Source organism: Diceros bicornis, chromosome 7, assembly GCF_020826845.1.
Source record: "Diceros bicornis minor isolate mBicDic1 chromosome 7, mDicBic1.mat.cur, whole genome shotgun sequence".
In the NCBI taxonomy this organism is placed as follows: domain Eukaryota; kingdom Metazoa; phylum Chordata; class Mammalia; order Perissodactyla; family Rhinocerotidae; genus Diceros; species Diceros bicornis.
This window is the reverse complement of record NC_080746.1, coordinates 30,343,865-30,371,026: the sequence shown is the minus strand read 5'-3', so window position 1 is coordinate 30,371,026 and position 27,162 is coordinate 30,343,865. Positions and strand designations below refer to the sequence as shown.

The following is a 27,162-nucleotide window of genomic DNA, read 5'->3' as shown; positions in this document are numbered from 1 at the left end:
GCTCGTTACATTTTTTTGTGTGTGTGAGGAAGATCAGCCCGGAGCTAACATCCATGCTAATCCTCCTCTTTTTGCTGAGGAAGACCAGCTCTGAGCTAACATCTATTGCCAATCCTCCTCCTTTATTTATTTATTTTTTTTCCCCTAAAGGCCCAGTAGATAATTGTATGTTATAGTTGCACGTCCTTCTAGCTGCTGTATGTGGGACGCGGCCTCAGCATGGCCGGAGAAGCGGTGTGCGGGTGCGCGCCTGGGATCCGAACCCGGGCCGCCAGTAGCGGAGCACACGCACCTAACCGCTAAGCCTCGGGGCCGGCCCGCTCATTACATTTTAAACACTCTGCCCTTCTTTCAGTTTCTAGAAAGCCCTTACTCAGGGATCTCTGTGCTTGCTGTCTCCCACCCCGACATTCCTTCCTGTCCCCCAACTGCTTCCTGTTTATCCTTCAAGTCTCAGATTAGATGCCAGTTCTTTTTAGGGAATTCTCCCTGAGGCTCAAGACTAGAGAGAGTGTCAGAGATATATGCTCCCAGAGCACCTTGTTTCTCACTAGGCTGGCATTTTTTCCCTTATTGTTATTAATTAGTTATCAATAGCCAACCAAACTCAATTGTTTATATTTATTGAGCCACTTTACTTGTTTTTGTCTAGTGTCTTTCAGTTTCTCACATCTATTTCCTAATGATGTCCTGATTCCAATCCAGTGAGACCATTTTGCCTGGCCAAAGAGGTAGCCACGAGTGTGAATTTAACTTACTACTCCCCAGACAAATGCTGTATTAGTATCGTGAGGAAGAGAAGAAAAGAAAACAATCAATCCTTCCATTTTAGGAGCTTAAGTTACATGTCGTGAGATGAGATATAAACCCTGGAAAGAATTCTCCCTGGAAAGGGAGAATCAAAGAAATAAAGAAACACAATAACAAGGAAGTATGAGTGGGATGAATACAGTAAATCAATTTTTTTTATGAAGCTGAAATCATGCCTTAGAGGGATTAATGGAAAAATGGATAAACGTATTTTGAAAGGTAGGAAAACTTTTCCTAAGAAAAGTCTGAAACGATCGCAGATTTTTTCCAAAGACAGTAGGGAGCCATGTATGCTCCTGACTAAAAAAATTGCACTAGTAGACACCTAGAATTGGAGAACTGAAAGATTACTAACTGATCATCTTTCCTGAAAATAGCAATCTGCAGACGAACTCAGGCCAGCTACATAAGAATTATCTGTAGATCTTTAAAAGATTATAAATGCCTACAGTCTGTTAAAGATGGAATAATTCAAGAGTCTGGTGGGGGGGGCGAATAATCTGATTTTTTTTTTACATGACTAGCCATTATCCAGATTTGTTATGAGGTTTAGAAACCACTGATGTAGTTGAACGTCTTCTTTTCAAATGAGGAAAATGAAGTTAAACAAGTGATATGACATGCTTGAATACTAGCTACATAAATAGTTAACGACACCATCTCTTATGCTTTTCAGTTTCTGTGTGTAAGAAACGTGACCTGAAAGCAGTGTGCAGGAGAGATGGGAGGGTTAAATCCTAGAGAGAGGGAGACCAGTTAAAAAACTGTGATAGGAATCCAAGAAATACTGCGTGCAAGTAGTTAGCATAAGGGCTAGAGAGAAAGGGAGAAAAAATGGAGTCACTTTAAAAAGACTGAGAGGAATTCAATACAGGAGATGGCGAAGAAGGCAGAAATTCGAAGTCTCACTTATCTAATTCTGGGAGCAATGTTTATGACCCTGTCCCAGATGACTACTTGGAATCAAGAGGAGGAACCTGAGAAGGTTTCAGAGTGCATTTAGAAACTTCCGGCGTTGTCTCGTACACAAATAACTTACTCTATTTGTCTTTACCCTCTCTTTGATTGCCACAAGCTGAAAGAAAGGAATTAACTTCTTCCTGGCTCTGAGATATCTGGGGACCATACTCTCCTCCAGCATTTCTAAGGCAGTGTCCCCTGATTCAAGTTACACGAGCTAACAAAGGGAGGAATTCAGCCAGCGCACTATTGGCTCACTCCTCTTTTGTTATTTCTGCCTGTCACAGTGTTTTCTAAGACCCAAGTCCTTGATTCCTAGTCTTAAAAGGACCCCTACTCACCAGCCATAGGTCACAGCCTCAGTCCCTTCCAGCTGCCTTAAAGAGAGCCACAAGCTTGAAAATGAAAGTTACTGTGTGCTTCCTTAGTGCAGGGGGTGTGGACATCTAATCATAGATTGGGAAACTACTGCTCGATATTTCTGGGTTCATTGTTGGGAAATCCCCAGTTGTCAGCAAATGGGTTGCCCTGTCTTTTGGGAAGAAAAGTTTCTTCCCTTTGGAAGAAAAAAAATGGAAATGACAAAATATTGTCCTATAGGTTGGCACCTCTGACTGTTTTTTTCCCTCCCTTTCCTTCTCTCTCTTCACTGCCTCCACACTTCCTTCTCTCTGTCCCTTTTCTGATCTCTCAGTATTTCTCTTCTGCTTGCCCAAAAACACAAATCATGAAGTTAAAACTAACAGATCTCCTTTCATTTCCAGATAAGAATTACCCAAAGAACTTCTGTTTCCTGTTTTGACTGTGCTGATCATGGTGGTATCATCCCCTCCCTGTCTCCTTGTCATCTGAATCTTTTATTAGATTCACTCCTCTCATGCTTTTCCTTTACCACCTAAGCCTGCCTTAACGATTAATTTTTACTGAGAGTGACTGTTCACTTCCCCTTTTTGATTTTCTCTGAAAGATGATGACTCAACATACAAGTAGTCTCAGGCTGTCGTAGAATGAAAGTGTGATAGTACAAAAGAGATATGCCCAGAAGAACAGTTAGTGAATGTGGGAAAAAAAAAAAAAAAAGACTGTGATATGTTGAACTTTGAAGATCTTCAAAAGGTCAGAAATTCACAGTCACTTTTTTTTTTTTTTTTGTGAGGAAGATCAGCCCTGAGCTAACATCCATGCCAATCCTCCTCTTTTTGCAGAGGAAGACCGGCTCTGAGCTAACATCTATTGCCAATCCTCCTCCTTTTTTTTTTTCCCCCAAAGCCCCAGTAGATAGTTGTATGTCATAGTTGCACATCCTTCTAGTTGCTGTATGTGGGACGTGGCCTCAACATGGCAGGAGAAGCGGTGCGTCCGTGCGCGCCGGGGATCCGAACCTGGGCCGCCAGTAGCAGAGTGCGTGCACTTAACCGCCAAGCCACGAGGCCGGCCCCCACATTCACTTTTAATGATTAGGATTAGAAAGAGCTCATACTTGCAAGTGGAAGGGTAGTTCTTCCAGCCGTTCCTAAGTCTAACATTGGCTGAGTGTAGGATTTCACTCCAAACTCATTATCCTTGCACCGCACGGGGACATTATTTGGCATACAATACACCCTGGTGCTTATTCATAGGTTGTTATGTCTTGTCTGCTTTCATGTTTGTTGACTGTCTTGTCTTCTCGATGAGACTGTAAACTACTAGTTGGAATTGAATCAAAATTACTTTGTATCCCTGAAATGCCTTAAGAAAGGACAGAAATAGGTAATTTCTGGTTATGGCTTTGTCAGTAGTGAACTCTGGGAATTTGGATAAATCCCTTATCACACCATCTGCCTTCTCTGCATCTCTCTTGCTGAGCTCCAAATTCTTTGAAGTCAGGTACCTACTGTGATTTGCATCTGTATTCTTTTTTTTTTTTTTTTTTTTGCTTGAGGAAGATTAGCCCTGAGCTAACATCCGTGCCAATCTTCCTCTACTTTATACATGAGTCTCTGCCGCAGTGTGGCTGATGACTACTGTAGGTCCACATCCAGGATCTGAACCTGTGCACCCAGGCTACCGAAGTGGAACATGCTGAACTTAACCACTATGCCACGGGGCCGGCCCCTGCATCTGTATTCTTAAAGCAGAAAGTCTAGCAAATGGCTTCTAAAAAGAAAGAATGGTGCTATTAGCCAGTTCAGCTCTTCCGGATCAAGTCTAAAGACTCCAAATCCATTACCTTCTCCAAATTCCAACCTCTATCTTCTTGGAGTGGTAAAAAAACCCATGACAACCTTTTATTTTGATTTCAGATTTATTGGAATGTTTAAAGAAATGTCTGTTTCCTATAGACATGATTCCAAAAACAGATACAGAATGACAGAACTCCTGGCTTCCTACAGGAAAAAAAATAAAACAAACATAAAAAAGAGTTCTGCTAAAAGAAATGCAAGTTATAAAATCAATCCATCCACGGGGATATGCACACTCATAAAAAGGAAGAGCCCAAGTTAGATCTAAATATTGTTCTGCTGAAGCGAAGAGGAGGAACATCTAAAACCAAGCTTTCCTCATCTCATGGCTACCTCTCAGCCTATATCGGCTGACCCTGAGAAAGGGCCATCTAACTCTGCAGAACTTTGAGAGAAGAACACTGTGCTCTGCACTGAACAGCAGAGAGGCATCCTTTCAGTATGCCCGTTTCCTATACTAGACCTTGAGACCTTGACCAGGATGAAGTTTCAGTGCTCTTCCCCGATCTTGCCCCACCTCCTACCACACACACACACACACACACACACACACACACACACACATCTATCCATAGACACTCATACCACTTACTTATTTTAATATCCTGGAAAGAGGTAGAAACATCTTGTCAAAGTCACTCTTTCTGTGGTGGGCATCTGTACCCTACCATCTGGTGGCTCAAATGATAATCGGACCTAAAGGGAAAAGATAGTCTATATATATATTTTTTTTCTGAGTGGAAGAATCTTCACGTAGGCTGAAAAAATTACAAAGAGTATAGCAAAATAAATGATAAAAACAAAAAGGATGTGCATCTGTAAGAATTACAGCAATATGCATACCCAGCATGAAATGACCAGACTTTTAAAATCTGCTGCTGGATCTAATAGCTATGGACACAAGCATATTGGAGTCCACTCATTTGTCTATTCAGGGCAAGAGGGGAGTTAAATGATTGTTTTCTAGGGGTTGTTTTTTAGATTATAACAGGTTGGATCTGGCTTCCAGATTTGCTGATTCACCAAAGGACCTCAAAGCTCATTTGGAAAGAAGGGCATTTTTGGAAGATAAACATGCCCAGTGCTGCTCCCTAGGTTTCCCATGGGAATAGTCAAACATCCAGGGAAGTAGAGTGAGAGAAGCACCTAGAGCCTTACCTTTCGGAAAATTTCCTCCAGGTCACAGGACCAGGCATACTCTTGCAAATTTTCGATGAGATTCAAAATAAAAAGAGAGCCCCATCTGGGATGTCGCCAAGAAACATTATCTGTGAATAAAGCACATTCCAAGTCTCACTCAAGGCACTTGCCTGGTCACAGAGATGGAGTCCTAGGATTGCCACTCCAACTGAGGCAGGCTGTTGAGTTCATGCTGTTTCCTACACACTGTATGCCATTTTTTTAGTGAATATATTCAATGTTCAGTGAGTATTTTTTTACTGATATTCAACAAGTGTTAAGGACACATGAACGATGCTGTATATGGTACAGATGTTAGGGTGGCACAGTTTCTGCGTTCAAGGAGCCACAAATCTAATAGAGAGGGAGGGGAAGGCAGAATGGGGTAGAGGGGAGGAATTGGGCCTTGGGGAAGTAATACCTGAATGTTATCTCAGGAATGTTACTTATTGACTTGATTTAATTATACACTATGAAATGCAATGGCCTCGACTACAAAGGGTAAGGTGATAATTTCTGCCGTAGAGAGATATTTGAAGATTAGATGTAATGCCTTACAAGTGTCTGGGAGAATATAGGATATGTAATACTCACTCTATACAGTGTAATTCTACTAATCACATTTCAACTTATCTACTTTATAAATAATTTAATTAAAAATCAAACAGGGGCCGGCCCCGTGGTGCAAGCGGTTGGGTGCGCGCGCTCCGCTGCGGCGGCCCGAGGTTCGCTGGTTCGGATCCCGGGCGCGCACCGACGCACTGCTTGGTAAGCCATGCTGTGGCGGCGTCCCATATAAAGTGGAGGAAGATGGCCACCGATGTTAGCCCAGGGCTGTCTTCCTCAGCAAAAAAAAACAGAGGAGGATTGGCGGATGTTAGCTCAGGGCTGATCTCCTCACAAAAAAAAAAAAAAAAAAAAAAAAAAAAAAATCAAATAATATTGGCCATAAGGTGTTTAGATAAAGAAAATGGTAACTGAATATGAAAATGGTACCAACAGAAAAGAAGTACAAGACTAGAAAATGTTTAAGAGGGAAAGATCTCTTTCCCTCTTAGGGACAAAAACAGAGGGACAAAAAAAAAAAGAGGACAAAACAGTCTTATGGAAGAGAAATATTGAAGAAGAATGATGTTAATTATATAGAAGGGTAGTGACATAAATGTCATGAAGCCATTTTAAAATTATGTAAAGAAATATACAAGAAAAAAGTGGCATCAATAGCTGTGTATAGAACCAAACTTTTTAGCCAATAAAAATGGTAATAAACTATAAAATAATAATAGATTAAAATTCTATTTAAAATTGCAGCTGTCTATGAGGCTGGTTCCAGTTAAAGGAAGTGGGTGGGAGAGAGGGTGGAGACAGGTATCTCTGAAAGTTCTTCATGAAATTAAGGGAGTGGATGGTCACTTTTCTTCGGGAGAGCGCTACAACACGGTTGAGATTAACACAGGAGAATGTGGAGCTAGGTTTACTGGTGGAAGCTGAAAAATAACTGAATTGGAGTTTCTAGGAATCATCTGGAAAGGAGTGGTGAGGAAAGTGAAAGAAAAGGAGACAGAAATCAGCAAGACGGAGTTGAGAAGCCAGGCGCCTACAAAAAGCTGTATAGCCAGAGGTACATCTCTTGTGGAAGGCTGGGATCAATGGATTTTATAGAATGGTTATGTCTAATAATAACATTTCCTAAACACACTCAAGCTGTAAATGTGTAGGTTTTTTGCCTAGTGTCATTGTTTCTGATCATTGACAAAAATCGTTGATTTCTACATCAAGACGTGGTCAACACAATGCAGAACCAGGTTGTCTCCTGAGAGATGGTGTCTCATTATAGAAAATAGTCTGTAAATTAAACCATTTGAATAGAGACAAAGTCTTAAAGTCAGAGATAATCAGGAGAATGTGAATGCCCAAGAAATTCCAAAACATAGTGGATGGAAGAACTCAGATGACTTTTCTTGAGATGGAAAGTAACTCAAGGTAAAACCTTGAGTTAAGTTACAAAGTAGAAACATCTTGAACAATAGCAATCATTTAACATGTGCTTTACTCTGTGCCATGCTCACTATTTCACATATACTGTCTCATTTAATCCTCAGAACAATTATATTTGTATTCACACATATTAATGAGGAATTCAAAGAAAGCTCAGAGAGGCTAAATAACTGGAACTAGTTTACAAAGTACTAAATGCCAGGGTCAGAATATAATTAGCAGTACTTTTAATCCAAAGCCTAGGTGGAGAATCATTCAGATTCTTCTTTTTCATATGCTCTATACTTCTAGCTGAAACCACTTTAACTTAGGGACTTAATATGCCTTGTCTGCTTTTCTGCCTATTCCTACCCCTTCTGTAAATCCTACCTTTCTATAAATACATGATGTCTAGGCAAATTGAACTGCTGAATCATTCCAGGATCTTGGACTTTTCCTACGTGGAGTCAGATTCTAATTTACTTCACTGTAGATGCTCTTCTATTTATCTCTCACAGTTCCAGGAAAATATTTTGCACCATGGGAGTTTACTAATTACTAATTAAGTAAAAATATATGCACATTTGGTCTCTGTGGATAAGGGAAATTGAAGATGTAGTGAAGAGAAGGCTTGAGTTATTCTTCAAAAGTCTCACAGAAAGTTTAACACACATCCACACTCGAATGGGTGGGTATGAGTTTCTGCACTGGTAATGCCCGCAAAGACGTCCTACACAGACACCCATTACCTGGTGTTGAAGAGCAGAAAGCAATAAAATCCTTCTCTATATGGGCTTTCCTAATGGCATCATCCTCGAAATCCTCTGGAGCCAGTGAGGAGCTATTTCCAGAAGCTTCTACTGAGTCTTTTAACCACACCACCCCTTCATTCTCTGGAAGGACAAGATTTGGTTTCTTGTTATTCCCAACAGCCAAGAGAACTACTTTCTCCCCTTAAATCTCTATTCAATCATATTTATTAATTTATTCGTCACTGTCTTTCATTCACATGCACATACACACATATCTTTTCAACAACTCTTATCTCTCCTAACCCTCAAATGAATTCTAACAACATTCAAACATCAAAATCTTAAGACTAAAGGTGATATCTTTTTAGTACAAAATGGAACAAATATCTACCAACCAGTCATACAACTCACAGAAGCTTCAATCTTATTTGGTGACAGTAGGTATACTTTGACATTAAGAAGTAGACACAAAAAAACTGAAAAATACTGGATGCATACAGATGATGAGGTCAATACTTGAATACTTCATATTCTAACAGACATCAGCACTCACCACCACGGCAGGCCTGGATAATGATCACCTTGGGTTTGTCCCTCAAACTTGGACAGTTCCAGGTGTTAAAAATTTGAAAAATGGTGTTGACTTCTAATATATCTGGGACATTCTTAGAGAATTTCTTCCCACAAATGCCATCCCGAATACCATGAGACATGAACACCAGGAAAGTGCTGTCAGAGGTCTGGTGCTCTGGGCGGGCAGCAAATGCCTTCAGCTCTGTAGTCATGCCCTGGAAAAGACCATACCACTGATTTAGGGCTATGTGATTCATTATCATGGCACCTTGCAAATCCAATAAAAGGACACTTAAGGAATTCCTGTGTGACATAAAAATCAATGGAATGCAAAAGAAAAATTAAGTTTCAATTCAGAGAAAGGTAAAGAAAGGGTTATAGGATGCCATCCGAGGATTTCTGGTAGAGAGAAAGGAGCGTTATTGAGTTAATAGTACACTTCCCAATTAAAAGTTTCACTAGACTCTTGGTAAAAGACCCTACTTTAGAAGGGGTTATTGTAGCATTAAGCACCCTCGAATGGCAAATTTAGATTTTAGACTGTCAAGAGATTAACTTTCTGGTGCCACAACCAAGCTTTCTAATATTCTTTAGGAATTTGAAAGATGTGACCATTGTCTTTACATTATGATAGACTTTACCAAAGCGGTGAGATTTTCTTTCACTGCCACGCTGTACCCCAGACCTTCTAGCAGCACCGTCATATTTGTGATATCAGCTTCAGCTCCATCTCTCCTGGAAAGATTGTCAAACTCTGTGTTGCAGATAATCAGGGCAAGACGTGTGCGGGTCAACGACCTTCTTATTATTGGGTAAATCTGTAGGAAATACAGATTGGATAAACAGTCTTGTCTTTTAATTAAATATTCGTCTTGAGTGTTTAAGACAGCTTCTCCTCCCTTAGTCCTATCCAGAAACCAAATCTCATGAACCATAGATAAAAACAAGGAGAGGGAATGAGTCCTACTATGGGAGTGGAAATGGAGTTTGCAAATGCCTGATTGGCAGCTGAGCACTTAGTTTAATTATTTTTGAGAGATAGGGTTGTGAGAAAAGGCTTTGAAGCCAGAATGACTGAATTTTAAAACCGACTCCTCAGCTTACTGATTTGGCCAAAATATTTAACAATCCATGCATCAGTTTACCTATTTCTAAAATGGGTTATTTTGAGGGTTCAAGGTGTTATATGCAACATGCTTAGAACAGTCTGATTCATATTAAGCATTCAATAGATGCCATTGTTATTATAATTATTTACTCAGGGAATTGGACCACCCATAAAACTTTCTACATAAGTCTGAGATTCTAGAAGATAAAAATCTTTTATGTAAGGGAAGCAGCAGGATGATTTTCCAGAACCTTTCAAGGAAATTGGCTCTGAGAAAGAGCCACTGCACTTTAGAATTGCCTCCAGTGTGTCTTTCACCCCGATCCTTGTATTTGGAGAACAGTACCTCTGCTGACTTTTCATTCCATATCTTTTGGACTATTTCTGGAGAACAAAGCTTGAGGCTCCCTCTTGGCCTAGCTGGGTTGTCCTGCACTGCCTGAGGAGCTACAAGAGACAAGAAACATTATGAATAATGCCATCCCTGTGTGTCCCACTTGGTGCTCCTCATAGCATCATCTGTGTATGAAGCCACAGAGCAGGAAATGTATCCTTAGGAGGACAGCCTGGGCTGGTCATTAACACTGTTGAGTGAGTCACTACTAATGGAACACATTCCAAGCCAGAGGAGATTTCCAGTGGTGTGATACAGGAATCTACTTTCATCTCTTAGAATCAGCATTTTAATAAATATTTTAGGTTAAAAAATAGAAAGGGAGTATCTCAAGGTCATATATGATAAAACTCTCAGAAAACAATCAATACTTTAGGTAAAATAGTTACTTGTAAGCTTATTTCAAATGACTCAAAGCTTAGGATAAAATTTAATGGAGGTATGTCTATTTCAATATTTTTTTAATACAAATGTTTATCTATCTATTTATTTTCTTAACAGGCATGATAGTAGGCATTAGAAATATAAAAAGAAAGAAAGAGAAAAAGAAAGGAGGGAAGGAAGAAAGTAGGGAGGGAGGGAGGGAGGGTGGGAGGGAGAGAAGGAAAGAAGGAAGGAAGTAAGGAAGGAAGGAAGGAAAGAAGGAAGGAAGCATGGTAGGAAGAGAGGGAGGGAGGGAGGGAGGGAGAGAGGGAGGGAGGGAGGAATGCTGGGCCTTTGCCCTGTCCTTCAGGATCTCTCTGCTGTGAGTACATATGGGGAAGAAGAGGAGGAATATTGAATATATGAACTAAAATGAGTATGAAATAGAGTGATATATGCTAAAATCAAGGTGCACCCTAGATAGATTCATAGCACCAAACATTGATTACACAAATATATGAGGAAGAATTTTCACAGTGGTTTACGTGAGAAAAGCCTCGAGGGTTTATTTGATCACAGTTCAACACCATCCCACAATGTGATGTACTTACTAATGAAATTAACACAATCTTTGTCTGTTTCAAAATAGAAATAAGTTTTCTCAATACTTGGAGGATCCTTAAGAAACTAAACTATCCAAAAAAAAAAAAAACATATTCAATTTTGAGGGGGAATTTGACGAAACTGTAGTATATTCATTTAGGTAAACCAAGGCAGCATGAAGTGCATTGTCTGTGGAGAAAGTAAGAGATAATTAGAATGGATATATTGGAGAAACTATAAAAATCCTTATTAGGTAGAAAAAATGTTCTATTTCTTTACAGGAGTTTAGAGAACAATATAAAAAATAAAGAGAAGTATTTGGATTATATTAAATTTTTCTGATTAAAAGAGTAAGACATTTGGTTATGTAATGAGTGTCCCATCCCATGAAATATCTAAGAAAACATGCATAGGATAACCACCCTTAATAGAGTCACTAGAATAAGTTCTGAATGTGATGAAATATTTCCTTCTCTGGCATCTAAATTTCTTCCAAATATAAGGTCTTTTTATTTTAAGAGAAATGGTCAATTTTGGATGAAATTAGTCCAGAATCGTGGGTGAAATACTGTTCCAGGACAAGTAAAACACTGATTATTTGATAGGCAAGTGGCTGGACTCAGACAAAAATAAGGTTTGCTAATAAGGAGTCTAATGAATGTTGATCTTGACTCAATAAAGCTGAGACCACCATTTTCAGGGTAGAGCACAGAAACATTTTTAAGATATTCCTAGTCATCTGGGACTTAGATATTTCCTGCGCTACCCCCAATATTGTGTGGAATGAAAAGATATACGTTTATATTTTGGGAGCAGAAACTGGCTAGCTATTCAACAGACACTTTCTTCTAGGCACACAGCTAATCTAGGTGGCCATCCACTTTAACAGTTAGGTGTGGCCATGTGACTGGGTTCTAGACAATGGAATGCAAGCAGAAATATGGTGTGACATATGCAGGCTAAGCCTAGCAAAATCTCTCACAAATGATCTTTTATATTCCTTCAATGCCATTAACTGGATGGTTATGACCACAGTTATTTTGGCATCGTATGTTGCAGATATCAGAGCCATAGGATGGAAGAGGCCTGGGTATCCGAGTTAGCAACTGGAGGAGAGCTGCCTACTGATGAAGAACGCCCATTTTAGAATTTTCATAAATAAGAAATAAATTTCTATCCTATCTGAGCCATTATAAATATTTGACTCTGTCTCAGCATTTCATGTTGTCTTAACTGATATGAGTGTGTGTAGTATCATTTCCATCCCTAAATTTTTGGCTAGCTTTAATTTGATGGTGGAGATTCTTAACACCTATTCATTCATAATTCATATATTCAGGTAAGCTCAATAAAAGCAGGAACTTTGTTTTTCTTGTTGATTACTCTCTAAACAGTCCATAGAACAGGATCTGTAACACAGTTGGCGTATGCTAAATATTTTTCTAACGGCTTAGTAAATAATAGTAATTCTGATGAAATTATTCAGTAAAATTGTCTTTTAACAAATATTTATTGCATGTACGTTATAAGCCAACTTCTGTTAGATGTGATCATACCTAGGAATAAATCAGACATGGTTGATTTCCTCATAAAGCTTAAAGTCCAGTGGGGGAAAAAGATGCATCTATTTAAAAATTACAAAAAAATATATACTGAGTGTTATGGTTGAAGAATTATAGGGCACTGTAGGACTAAGGGCTCTGAAAAATAGTAGCACAAGTAGAAATGGAAAGACAGATTGGATTTGAGAGAGGAATCCATAAAACTTGGCCACTTCTTGAATATTGAAAACGAGGGAGAAGAAAGAGCTGAAGATAATGCCAGGTTTCTGGTTTGAAGAATTGGGTGATGATGGCACCATTAACTAAGATAGAGGAAACTGGAGGAGAAGCAAGGTAGGGAGGAATGGCAAGTGCAGCTCTGGGCATGTATAGATAAAGATGTTCATGGGAGATGTGAGTGCACATGTTCAGTAGGCACTTGAATAGTGAAGGGCGGCACTCAAGTAGGTAGTCAGGATTTGAGACACAGATTCAGAACGTGTTAGTATAGATGTGGTAGTGAAGCTGTAGGAATGGCTTCTGCTGAGGCAGAATAGATTAAGAAGAGAAAAAGGCATATGATGGATCCGTGAGAATCACCCACAGCCACCTCACCTTGGGTTCATCCCATGAATCTGTAGTTAAAATCAAGGAAGATGGGGTTCAAAGAATGTTATTGCTTTGAAAATACTATTACCTGGGAAGGCAGGAACCACTGCTTGGGAGTCCTGTGTTTTAGGAAAATTTCCAGATTGCGGACCTGAGGAAAGGTGAAGGACATTAAAATAATTACTTATCATCTCTAAAGAATCTTACCTAATGTGTTGGACACTCTTTATTAAAAATACCTTCCCCAGGCCTTGATCCTGTTTAAGATGTGACTTATCTGGAGCCATCTTCATCACTGGGAAACAAAAGCCTCTACACATGAATGACTAAACTTGAACACTTGAGGCAGAACCAAAGTGTCTGGAAGTGACTTTCTTGATTTCTGCTTTCTATGATGAAAGTGGAATAGAGACAGCGACAGCATCAGCTATAGAATCAAAAATTCTCTTAATGTGCATGTTTCAAGGTGGCTCCTGTAGTTACCACTACTACCTAACAGGTATGTGAAAAGTGAAGTTATCTAACTCAGAGCTAACCTGGTCTTTGGAGAAAACCAAGAAGGAAAAGCATCTACACTTGGACACTTAGCCTTGCCAAGATTTATCACAGCCAAAAATGATGATGAGGGGACCCACTGGCCTACCGCCTGTCACTGTTAAGTAAATTTCCTAAGTGCCATAGAACAGGAAAGTGGTAAAGCCAGGATGTGAACACAAATCTGTCTTGACCATCAGTCTTGAGGTCTTAATCACTAAGATATTCTACCAGCCCACAAAGGGAACTGTAAAATTATATATGTGACAGGAGCCCTAAACACAATCTCTCTGTAATCTGCATTTGCCCTACTCAGTGGCATAAACCATACTCCAAGGAGCAAAATGCTGGAAAGCCTCAGTTACACTATTTGGTTGCATAAAATCACTCAAACCTATTAGTATATCCTCTGGGGTGACTATTCATTATGATTGTCAATTTCAGAAACAAGAGTTAAATTTAAATTTATTTAAGGTTTTATAAGGATCTCAATACAGCAACACCCACCTGAGAAACTTATTCTAGACACTTTAAGATTTGGCATGAGCTAAAAAATGAGAAATACTCCAAGTCTTCATTACATAGTACCTATTGAAGACAGGATTTCCACAGACAAAATATGGTCCATTTCCATGCTCTGAGTGAGAGAGAGCCATAGGATAACCCACAAAACTTCAAACTCAAGACAGTAGGCTGCAGTTTGTCCTATCTTCCCATCTAGACTGCTGGACTAAATTAACCATCAATAAATTCAAGAACATTTTCTGGAGGAGGCCTCGTTATGGCAATAATGTACATGCCACGAACTTTTTTTTAGATGTCTCTCATTAGTGTACATTCAAACATTACATCTAATTATCACACTCTTTTGCCCTGAAAAAATTGGCAAGTAGATAAGAGGGAGACAAACCCATGACAACCCTGACTGAGGAGGCATGGTCTGACAACTAGAGAAGCAGACTCCAGGGGTTACAGTTACCACAACGGGTTGCACAAGTGCCACTAAAATTCCAAGATAATGAGTTGAAAGGAATGGGGCAAGGAAGAAGAAACTTTGGCTATTATACAATTATTTGAGATCCTTATTGTTATTGATTGATTGCCTTTGATTTTGGGGGGATGTTAAATGAAAAAGGGGTATTGAAAGAAAAACAAGAAAATTATTACCCATAGATGAACACAGAAAACATTAGGTATGTCACTCAAGCATAAGATTGCCCCCTAACCCCTAGAAGCAAAGCCGTCTTACTTTCAAAGAACATCTTCTGCATGGCTTTCGGAAGCACAAAAGAAACCAGTAGCTGGGATTCCACCAGAGCTCCATGTTTGCTGCATGGAAGGACTAAGGAACCATAGAAGGGGCAGCTCAGAAGCCTGAACCTGTATCTGGCCCTCAGGGAGGCCTGGAGGTAGAGGGAGTGGGCCTCACAGAACAGTCCACAAGCCTGGTACCATGCTAGTGGAAAATCTTATTTAAAGGAAAACACAAGGGAGCAATTAGAAGAAAGAGTCCACTTAAAATCCTACTTTTCTACAGGCGCTGAATTTATTCTCTGAGTGTTCTACCATCACTGAAATATTTTATTTTTCCTGGAGAGCAAAATTTTGGAGAGAAGTTATAAAAAGTCTTTGATTACAGACCTTAAGTCTTCATGTCAGATGATTACATAAGTTCCTAGGGACGCCTAGACTTTAACTAACTAAATAACTAACTGACAAATAACTAATTAACTAACTAAACAAATAAATAAGTAGATAAATAAATAAATAAATAATGTGCCTTGCCAGGAGGACTGGCGTATACATTATAAAGATTTTCAGACTGTTTCCATGAATTTCAACAAATGAGTTACCACATACTCAGGATGGGAAATGAGCTTCCATCAAAAGAAGTCCATGGAGGCCAAAGGAACAGGAATCAAGAGGAAAAGAGACAGGGGGCATGCAATAGGGCCACTGCTATAGAAATGGGGCCCTGAAATCAGAGGTAAGGAGGTTGTCTACAAACTAACATGAACAATAAACTACGTGAATTTTAGTCTGAGTCGTTGACACCTACCTGAGGAGAGGCCCAGTACCCCTGCAAGGTGGCAGTCATCTTCACAAATATGACTGATACAAATTTGGCACGCCTGGGGCCCTTTCCGAATGACAGAGTCAATCAAAGCTCGGGCCTTATCCATGACCGTAGCGTTTTCAGCTCTTACTTTCTCCATCTCCTCCTGGTTCAGCACTCTTTTCTCTAACAATTCATCCAGCAAGCCATTTATTGTACCCGTGCCCACTGAGTGGATAAACAGCTTCCTCTTCTCCCTCAGGACCTTGTCTATTGGAAGCACAAGGATTCCTCAAGTCATAAAAACAGCCTCATTTTCCTCTCATGTCAGCAACAGGAAATGACCTTTAGATTTAATCAATAAAATGTCCCTCTCCACAGTGGAGTAATCCTGGGGACACCCACATCTCCTACTCTTCCTTCAGCGTTACACGCCTATGCTCACTGAGTGGCCCACAGACCGATATTTGCTGTCTCTACATTGTACCTGAAAACCAGGGGACGTCCTGACATGCCCCGTGTTTATTCAACTCTCCATAATAAAATAATGAAACGGTGATAGCTCATTTCCTTCGGGGACCACAGCTGCTGTATTCATCTTATGCCAATTCTTCACCCTCTGTCCGACTATGACATGTGAGGATTCAGTTAAGATTGCAAAATGACAGCAGGAGACCAGTAAAGCCCAGTTCTTTTCTGGCCCTTGCCCTTCCTTTCTAAAGTCTGTGAAAGTCTTTGGGCCCCTTCCCTGCTTCCCTTTCCTCTTCTTTCTCCCTCTCTTCCTACTCCCTCACTTCTGATCACCTAAGCATTCACAGATCCTAATTATGGCTTCCGAAAAGCCACTCCTTCCAAAACTATTTCTTCCCCAAGATATGTCCTTTCAGACAGTAAAAAACTCACCGGCCATGGCTTTTCTCTGTCAGCCTTGATGTGTGGTATGAAATTGAAAGTACATTCCACCTTCCTTTTCGGCAGGGCGTGTACACATATTGAGAAATACCCACTGCTCATGTATATGCATGACTTTATTATTTTTTTTCCAAAGAAATAATTGATTGTTGAATCCTGGCATCAGAGAGTGTATCCTTAGGAAATTTCCTTCACCAACACTTGGATCAGGTCAGGGTAGGAAGGGAGTAGGGCATGGAAATAAGAAAAGAACGAGAAAGTATGTATACAATTAAACTCACACAATAATGAATCTCTCATTCATTAGAAGGGTGATCCGGAAAAGTAACTCGTACTTTGGTCGTTTTGTCAATGTGGGCTTCTATAACAAAACACCACAGATTGGGAGGAGCCGGTCCGGTGGCAGAGTGGTTAAGTTGGAGCGCTCCACATTGGCACTCTGGGGTTCGCAGGCCTGGATCCCGGACGCGGACCTACGCACCACTTATCAAGCCATGCTGTGGCGGTATCCCATGTAAAGTAGAGCAGGATGGGCACAGATGTTAGCCCAGGGCCAATCTTCCTCAGCCAAAAAGAAGAGGATTGGCAACAGATGTTAGCTTAGGGCTAATCTTCCTCAAAAAAAAAAAAAAATAGACCGAGTGGCTTACAAACAGGAGAAATTCATTTCTTACAGTTCTGCAGGCTGAAAGTCCAAGATTAGGGTCGGATTGGGTTCTGGTGAAGGTCTTTTTCTGGATTGCAGACTGCCAGCTTCTTGCTATGTCCTCACATAGCAGAAAAACCTTTCTAGCATCTCTGTTATAAGGGCACCAATCTCATTCCTGAGGGTTCTGCTCTCATGATCAGTTCAACTCCCAAAGGTCCCACATCCTAATACTATCACCTTGGGCATTAGGTTTTCAACATATGAATTTTGGGAGGACACAGACGTTCAATGTATAGCATTTGGAGAAGTTGAACCACTGTGACCTGTGTCCCACCCCCCAGCTCTAGACTATGTCCTAGGAGCTGTGTGACCCTGTGAAGCAGTTCTGCATTTAGGAAGGAAACATTGACCAGAATCAAATCTTTTCTAATCTAACACTTCTCCTTCTCAGATGGCTCTGTTGTACAGATGGCTCTGTAGAAACTAAAAGCTCAGATTCTGGACTCAGAATGTCAGTCTTCGCATTTTAGCTGTCCGTTCTTGAGCAAGGTATTGAACTTTCCCATGCTTTGGTTCCTCTATCTGTAAAATGCTTTCATTAATATCACATAGCCACACAGTTTTGATCATTAAGTGAGTGAAAATGTGGAAAATGCGTAGAACATTGCCTGACATGTGTAAGCACACAATAAGTGGTGTTATTATTTTTAACATCAATGTTTCACGCTAGAAAGATTGCCAAGGTTAATTGTTTGCAGATTATCCATTTAAGTTCCTCTTTTGTGAGAATCCTCATGCATCTCTTCCATTCATTCATTTAGCAAATATATATGGATGACCTATTCCATGCCAGACACTGTTCTAGGTGCTAGGGGTTCAACCAAAACAGACAATGGTCCTCTGCCCCCACGGCCTCACATCCAAGAGGAGAAGATACAAGTGAAATCCAATATGTAACTGGGATATTCAGAAAGTTAGAGTATGGTAAGCACTAAGGAGAAGAAATTTGTTAGGGAAATGGGTAATGAAATATTGAAGGACTTGTTAAAAGTGAAGACAGAGAAGCCTAGGAAGGCCCAAAGAGGTCACTGCTTTCTTTAAGCACGTGTTCAGTTGATTGTCCCAGAAATAAACTCAACATGGCCAATTTATTTTATAGATATGTTTGATGAAAGATGAACTAATAACAAAACGCAGATATTAGTCCTACACTTTTCAATTTACTTACTGAAAATACTCTTAGAATTATTACCTTATTATCTTAAGAGAATAAGGACCCAGAGTTACTAAAACGCTCAGTGTGTGTGTGTGTGTGTGTGTGCGCGCGCGCGCTCATGAATGCACGCGCATGTGTGTACATGCACACATGATTGAAATATCTAAATTAAATATTGATAGCTCTATTATTATTATTTTAAAATTCTATACAATTAAAAAGAAACTCGTCTTTTGACATGTGGGCTCCAGTTTTGCTTCCTGTGCTCTAGGCTAAGTATGAAATTTATTTTAATTAGAATAAAATTCACTGTATAGATTTTAATCTAAGATTTTTCTCAGGGTATTTTTCTTGTTGCTTTGCTACTTACCCAATCCAGTTGGCAGCACAATCTTGTGCTCCTTGCTGCAGGAAAATTTGTTGAAGGGAAAAAAGCAGAAATTGCATGTATATTGGTTCCCTTCCACTTTGACGCATATTTATTTAGTTATTTCCCAAATGCCTTGAAGATTTCACATGAAGGTTTCTCCACCAGCAAGAGCCATACACCACTGAATTGAAGTGCTAAGGTGGCATCCAGGCCACAGAAAGATGGCCAGACATTATACCTGGGGATGTAGAACCATAAGCAGATGATCAATTGATTATCCCATTGATCCTGGGAAGCTGAGCAGCAGTCCAATTATAAGTAGTATTTTAAAGGAAGCACAATGATTTAAAAATTCTCATGTCAGAATTGCCTGTGATAGCCTGTCTATGCAACAGTATCATTTTTAATAACAGTAGGTTGTATGAAAATCTCTTACATAGAAGACAGAAGATCCCGGTTCTTGTGTCTGGTTGTGCCATTCTCAACTCATAGAAACTCATAGAAAGCCACTCACCCTCTCAGTTTATCCATCTCTTATTCTTCTTTATATTTTTAGGGCTATTAGAAAATTGTGATTAATACATCTTAGTGAGAGCATTAACCAACTATAACATGTTATTTTATTTTTTCTTTAGCTAAAACCTTCCCTTCTGTACAGCTTATCAACACGGACTTTGAGGTCCCATAGCCCTGAGATCAACTGCTATTCATCAGATGGAGGTCTTGGACAATTTATTAACATCTCTAAGCTGCTATTTTCTCATCAGTATTGGGGGAGGGGTGAGGATTCATAATCATTCTTACTTTCTGGGGTGGAATGGTGTGTATAAAGACCATGCCACAGTGCCTCCCACCTATAGTAGTCATAAGCTATATCCCAGAAGCAAGGTAATGCCAAAATTTACTTCTTTTTAAAGTGCTTCTAAATTTTTCATATACTTTATTTCATGGCCTATCACAACAATTGTGTAAGTTAGACGGGTTAAATAAGCATGATTCCATTTTATGAATAAGAAGACCAGGTAAACAGCTGGTTCAGAAACTTGGCAAGCCCAAGTTATGGAGCTTGGGTGAGAAGCCAGCTCTCCTCCTTACCCAATACTTGTTCTGTGTGATGTGCTGCTCCCCAGCCTGCACTGCTCTGGGAAATGTGGCATATAAAAGCAGAGGATAGGACTATGGACTTGCTCTTAAGGAATTGATAATTTGGGGAGATAAAATATAAGAATTGAGAAGAATTATAGTGACAATAAATGAAGGCATAGATAATAGTGCTTAGAGCTATCAGAAGAGAGTCAATTAAATGTGACCTGGTGCAATCAGGAAAGACTGCAAAGGATGGCAAGGCACACTCTGTAGGTGCAGGAAGAATGGTTTTCGGGTTGGTAATGGAGGAGAGAGAAAGCAACTAACTTATTGAGAGATTTCTGTGTTCTAGGTACTGAGATACGTCCTTTCAGCCACTCAAAATGCTGGGAAATTATTGCTAGTAGCCACATTTTAAAGATCAGAACACTGAGGCTTGGAGTGGATAAGTTTCTTTCTCAATAGCAGAGCCCAGGTGTACAAACTGTACTTTGATATCGTTACTCTAAAGTCCATGATTTTTTTTTAATCTACGGAGAGTAGAAATGTGAGATCAAGCAATCCAATGAGGAGAATAGTATAAACAAAATGCCGAGACCAGAATCATAGCAGACAGGAGAAAAAAATATTTGCTTGAATCAAAGAGTGTTTATTTGGGATCAGTGGGAAGTGAGTTTTGAGACATGGATTGGGTCTAGATTATGATGATTTGCAACAAATTTAAATTTGAGGAATTTAAACTGATGTGACAGGCAATAGGGAGCTAATGTGGTTTCTTGAGTAGATGAGTCATATGAACATGCCTCTAAAGTAGCTATTTGGCATTGAGTGTTCAACAAAATCTAGGCCATGGAATAAATACTTGATCTGCATTGGTTCTGCGAGTGGAAACTTTTGGAAATATTGATATTCAGGCCCAATCTAGATTATTGAATTAGAATCTCCAAGGGAGGGTTATGAATACATATAAATAATCTTAGGTGTTTTGATATGTATCTTCTCTTGAATATTACTGCTGAATGTCCTAATCTAGTGTCAGGAATAACTAAGAGCTCTCTGAGACTCCCATACATCATAACATCGAGAATTTAGTAGGACACACTCTTTGAGTCATTGCTGGTCCCATATGAACCAAGAGCTGGGCCCTGAGTGGCCAGGGCATTGACACCAAGAGATGAGATGGGAGCACCTAGGAGTTAGAGTTGGCTGGGAAAAGAAGCTACAGAGATTATGAGCTGGAGTGAACTAGCAAAGAGCTTGTCTAGCTGGACTGGCAGGCAGCTAGGAGGATTGTGGTTTCCACGCATCAGATTTCTATATTGCCGGTATTGTGAAAGTACTGACCTATAGAACCTCCGCAAAATAGAAAGGCTGATCTTAGAATCACTATGGGACCAAATCCGTGAGGAGGGATGGATAAGACCTTGAATCTGGTGTGTTGCCTGCTAGTAGAAGCAGAAGGAATTCTTCTTCGAGATCAGCCAGGTCTTCCACTCAAAATAGGAACGATACTGATGGACAAAGTTTATAAACAAACTAGAAAGCAAGCCACTATAAGAATATACCAGCAGAAACAAGAAATCACATATTTATGTCCCCAAGGATATACAGATGTTAGACTAATCAAATATAGAGTAGAGAATAGCAGCGTATGATGGTTTCAAATAAAGGAAGCAAAAAGCAATTATTTTATAGTAGAGAATAAATAGAGCAATTTAATGAAAATGGAACATGTATAAAGAAAATATATCAGCTGCGATTAATAATGGCCAGGTTAAAAGGCAGGCACAAAATTTGTGAAAGTATAAGTGATTAAGTGATCTGAAAGATATATCAAAATAATTTATCTAGAATGCAATAAGCAGAGATGAGAAGCTAGGAAATTTGACAGAGGGATTCAAAGATATGAGGGATAGAATGAGAAGCTCTAAGATATATCTGATTGAAATTCCAGAAAGACAGAATTGAGAAAATGAAAGAGAGACAAAATTAAAGAAAATTTTCCAGAACTTAAGAAAAATATGAACCCACCAAATGAGGAGATACAATGCACCTCAACTAGGATAAATCTGAAGAAGAACTACTTTATAACAGCCCTGGGAGTTAGACACTGTTAGAGGTTGAACTGTGTACCACAAAAATAAATGTTGAAGTCCTAACCCACAGTAACTCAGAATATGCCCTTATTTGGGAAAAGGGTCCTTGCAAATGTAATTGGTTAAGACGAGGTCATATTGGAGTAGAGTGTGTCCTTAACTCAATATGACTGGTGTCCTTATAAAAAGAAAAGAGACTCAGGAACAGACACAGACAGATAGAACAAGGAGTGAAGTCATAGATACACAGAGGGAAGGCCGAAATATGATGATGAAAGCAGAGACTGGAGTTATGCAGCTATAAACCAAAGAATGTCGAAGATTTCTGGGAATAACCAGAAACTGGCAGAGAGAAAACGTGGTCCTGCTGACACCTTGATTTCAGACTCCAGAACTTTAAGAGAATGCATGTCTGTTTTAAGCCTCCTAGTTTGTGATGCTTTGGTACAGCAGCCCAGAAAAGGAATGTAGGCATTATTGGTTCCATTTTGCAGATGAGAAAACAATCTCAGAGAGATGAACTACTTGGTCAAGTGAGTGAGGAGCCATGTCAGCCTCAGCGGTTTATAATGTAGTGCTAGAGCAGAGACTAAATGGGTTAGAACAGAAGCCAAAAATTGTTGACCCACAGACTCCATCATGAGCACAGATGTGTTGTCTTTTACCCTCAGAGATGTGATTTGTTTTGGCACTGATTATTTATCAGAAGTTAAAAAATGGGGGATATCAAATAAAATTTTGGATTACAGGCTTCTCTTGCCTGAATTTTCACATGACAATAACTACCTGGAACTGAGTCCATGGCGATACATTCATGCATTTATAGACTCTCCCATTTTCCATGTTCCCATATGGCCTGATTAACTTAATTTATGTTTCTTGCCAAGACTATAGGGTGTTTACATTTGTGGTCTCTGCTGGGGAGATTAAAGGTCAGACTTTGGACTCAGCCATTCTTAATAATATCAGCACTTTACCATGGTGTATGATTGACGTGATAATTATCCAACAGACATCTCAATTTCCCTACCTGTAAACTACCTGCCTTGGAGAAGTTGTTGATTAAATTTAATGCTTGAAAACTAATATCACCTGTTGAATAGCATGCATCCAAAAATGTTAATTTTTACCTTAATATAACTCTTCAAGTATCTATAATGCTAGTAGAACATGAAAAATGTCATAACAGAAAAACAGCACATTTCTGGAAGGAGTTCAAAAGAGTGAACAATTACGTCCATTGCAAGGGCGGAGGGAGGGTAGAGTGACATGGAGATTATATTGATTAAAAAAGAAAAAGAATTAAGGCATAAATAGTATAATATAGGTTTCATAAGCAGTGTGGTATGGGATGTTAATCTGCACCATGAATCTGAGAAAATCATTATCATCACATGCCATAACCCTTTAGCTCACCTGATTTGAATGCTGCTATGGTGGAGAGTACATTGACGTGGCCAGTGTCCCACATAAAGCTGCTGTGCCTGAGGTTCTTTCTGCTTTGTTTCCTGGAAATGTTCACCAAAGTACTGAGGTCTGCTCAGCTGTGAGCATACGCACCCATAAATATCACTGCAGGTAAAGGCCCACCCCTGGGGGCAAACTTCAACCAATGGAGGGCAGAGTCAGGTGATAAATGTTCCCCAATTTCCCATCTTCTAATAAGGTAGATTCTACACAGTTCCAGATGTTCCCCTAGGAAGATTGAAATCTGTTTGCTCAGACCAGTACTGAATTCATTAATGCAGCACTTAAGTGATTTTCTCCCTTTCATTTCCCTTCCCCACTCCTTCACTACTGCTTCCTGGGAAGCCCTTCCAAATAAGCTGCCTGCATGCAAGTCTCTGACTCCGTCTCTGTTTTCAGGGGCATCTAAATTGAGACAATTGAGATCACCATCCTCATCATTGTCGTCATCATCATCATCATCATCTTTATTGAGCACTTTCTGTGTGGAAAGCATTATGCTTAATTTTCTACATCTATCATCCCATGTAATCCTTACTACACTATGAGATTGGTAATATAGACTCTCCTCATAGACAAAGATCTGCAGCTAAGATTATTACTCGTCTAATCACATATCTAATAACAAGGATGAGGCAAAGGTGGATTTGAATACATATCCAGATTAGTTTAACTCCCAAAGTCCGATCTAAATGGAGTGCTAGATTCTTTTATTTTCAATAGCCCATGCATCTCATATGACCTTCTTACTTGAGCTTTTAAAGCCTTGAAACTATGTTCCCGATATGTCTTATCAGACTTATCCCCCACTGCTTTCCACAATATTCATTCACCGAGTTTAGCAAAATCAAGCTGCAGGATAATTTCTGAAGTATTTGTCTTCTCTTCCTAGTCAGACTACAAGCTTTTTGTTTTTTGAGTTTTGTTTTGTTTTTGTCTGAGGGATCTTTATGTATTCCTTTGTGATTCTCCACTATTCCTTGAAGAGATCATTGAATAACAGGTACACTGCATGTGGCAGTGATATGTAGGCTTATTTTCTGCAGATAAGTGGAACTTGAAATAGCATAGGGAGGAATACATAAAATAATATGCAAAAATCACTGTAGAAAGTAAGGTGCCCATTTAAGCTGCCTAAACATCTTCACTTACGTCTGCATATTGCCTGGCCTCCTGCTCACTAGAAGATTTATTGAAGTCTGGGTCTGGATATTGGTGACCTCAACTCATAAAGTCTCTCTAGAAAACTACTTCCTTGAGATTGAAGGGAAGAAAGCAAAAAATTTCTCCTGCCATGGGCTTTGTTAATGGTATCATCTGGGTCCTGTGAAGAGATAATCCCAGGTATTCTAGTGACTTCTTTACCCATACATGTTCTTTCACAGAGAAGATTGTTTTTCTTGCTTACTAGTCACTGAAAAGAATGAAGAAAATGTTGGTGTAATCATCTTAATATTTTCTTTTTCTCTCATAGTCTCCTTTCTTCTCCACCATCATCCCCCCGATGTTTCTTCCTCGATGTTTCTTCCTCTCTCACACACATACACACACGCGCACACACACACACACACAGATTCCACCCCCCACCCCCCCACAAATAGTCAAGGCTATATTCTGCTTTTCCTGAAAAGAGTGCTAACTTAGCACAATAGGCTTTGAAAATAGATACAATAAACTCATTGTCTAGCAGTAAAATATTAGATTAAACATTCATTTCCAAGTTACTCAGTCACTTGAGAGCAAGATAAATACAACAAGAAGCTAAGGTCTCAAGAGGCACTAGATACGTTCTTTGACCTTCAGCACCTGCAAGTACCATTGGATCCAGTGAAAAATACTGGATGACAACAAGAAACTTGCAAATTCTTTGTCCGCTGCACTAAAGCAACACAGCACTCACCCAGCAATAGGCCCAAATGATGATGACCTTCAGTTTGTCCTGAAAATTAGTAGCAGTTCCAAGTACCCTATATTTGGAAGATAGTATTGTAGCAATATTGGAGCATCCACTAGATCCCTGATAGTCAAAGTTCATCCTTATTCCAGCAGTATTGGAATCAGCCATAGCTCCTTTGAAATGCAGAATCTCAGGCCCCACTCAGATCTGCTGAATCTGAGTTTGCATTTTAACAAGATCACCAGGTAGCTTATTTGTACATTTAAATTTGGGAACACTGCTCTAAATGCTTCTTCCTACTAACATCTCCTGAGATCTTACAGGATATAAACACAAGAATAATTACCAACAGCAATCCAAGGTTCTGGGCAGGCAGCAAAGAAATTTAACGCTGAAGTGATATCTTGAAAAGATTCCAGAACCACTGAATTTTGAATCAACTGAAGTACAGCTTACTCATTGAAGCAAAATGAACAAAAAGTAAATGTCTCTTAAATTAGTAAATCCTCTTGTTTAATATCAAGGTTCTACACTTCCTTATGAACAATTGTATTATCCATTAAAGAAATTGAAAGACAAAGAGTTAATTTGTATTATATTTTCTTGGAATACAGCAAGAAATAACATAAACTGGGAGGACTGGCAAATTTGCTTCTAGTACAGAAGGCTGGACTGCCTGTCATCTCTTGCAGAGGAGAGGGAAAAAGGAGTGTTTGGCAAAAGCTACCTTAAGCCATTTCCTGACATAACAACAGCTTCATGGTGTATACTCTTAGCCTTCAATCACCAAATGTGTCTTTATTTGTTCAAGAATGGTAAGAAATTGCAAAGAGACATTTGCAGTGTTGTGCAGCAACATTATCCTCAAATGACTAGGAAAGATCAACAAATGACATAAGTGGTAATGAGTGTTTTGCTGGAATGATAATTTCTGTGACTGAGTGATTGATGACAGATACTAGGAGTCAAAAATTAGGTAGCTTAGTAATTGTGATAGTAAGTTAATTTCAGAACATAAATTTTAAGGGTGTTGGTAACTAAAAGTTTACTAAACTGTATGAAAGTTTCCAAGATACAAGGACTATTATTGACATGAATACATGAATTGTTAACTGAAATCATTGTACATATTCAAAAAGATTTTGACCACAGAGAGTTTTGGCTGTTAGCATGAGAAATTGAAGAAGTATTTAAACAGTAATCTAGTGCATGAAGTTAAGATTTCAAGTGCCTGTGATCTGCACTAGGGGAACATTTTTGAATAGGGAAACTATCAAACCATTGTCAACTTTAGATATATCCTTGGATGCTTCATGATGATTTCAGATCAGAGTTAAGATGTCTGCACTCCGTTGATCAAAGACCTGGTTTCTCTGTAGTTGGTAATCTCTGCTGAATCATTCTGATCATTCCCACTGAGAGATAACAATGTGTGTGGGTTTGTCACATGGGTATGAATGAATAAGTAACTATTTGAAAGTATTGCCCTTTTCATTACAGAAAGCATCCTTGCTTTAAATTTTTTTAAACTGATATCAAGAGAACACAAGAAAATAAAAACAGTTAAATGCAATCATCACCATCTTACTAGTGGTCCATTAGGACCCAATATACCATGAATTGCATCTTCTACTCTAGTCATTTATGTAAGTTGTCAGCAATAGCTACCGATACCATAAAGCCTTTCTGAGATATCCAGAAACCAGTTAAAAAGTCATAATACCCAAGGGAAGCACAAAGCCAAGAACAACTGCATTGAAACCAGTAAGGAAAGCTGTTGCATTTCAT

The 27,162-nt window shown here is 39.3% G+C and overlaps 1 protein-coding gene across 1 annotated transcript in view; it reads right to left on the bottom strand.

The window, feature by feature from the left end:
- The window catches only part of LOC131408214 (caspase-1-like), a 33,850-nt gene extending 17,208 nt beyond the window's left edge, over positions 1-16,642 (bottom strand). Inside the window, exons 1-9 of the mRNA XM_058544749.1 lie at positions 16,585-16,642; positions 15,685-15,951; positions 13,180-13,242; positions 9,928-10,028; positions 9,115-9,291; positions 8,454-8,688; positions 7,898-8,041; positions 5,151-5,260; positions 4,592-4,688 (exon numbers count right to left, since the gene is read on the bottom strand). Coding sequence (XP_058400732.1) covers positions 4,592-4,688; positions 5,151-5,260; positions 7,898-8,041; positions 8,454-8,688; positions 9,115-9,291; positions 9,928-10,028; positions 13,180-13,242; positions 15,685-15,951; positions 16,585-16,591 — 1,201 coding nt within the window. The 5' untranslated portion in view covers positions 16,592-16,642. The remainder of the gene's footprint in view (positions 1-4,591; positions 4,689-5,150; positions 5,261-7,897; positions 8,042-8,453; positions 8,689-9,114; positions 9,292-9,927; positions 10,029-13,179; positions 13,243-15,684; positions 15,952-16,584) is intronic.
- Positions 16,643-27,162: the final 10,520 nt, after the last annotated feature.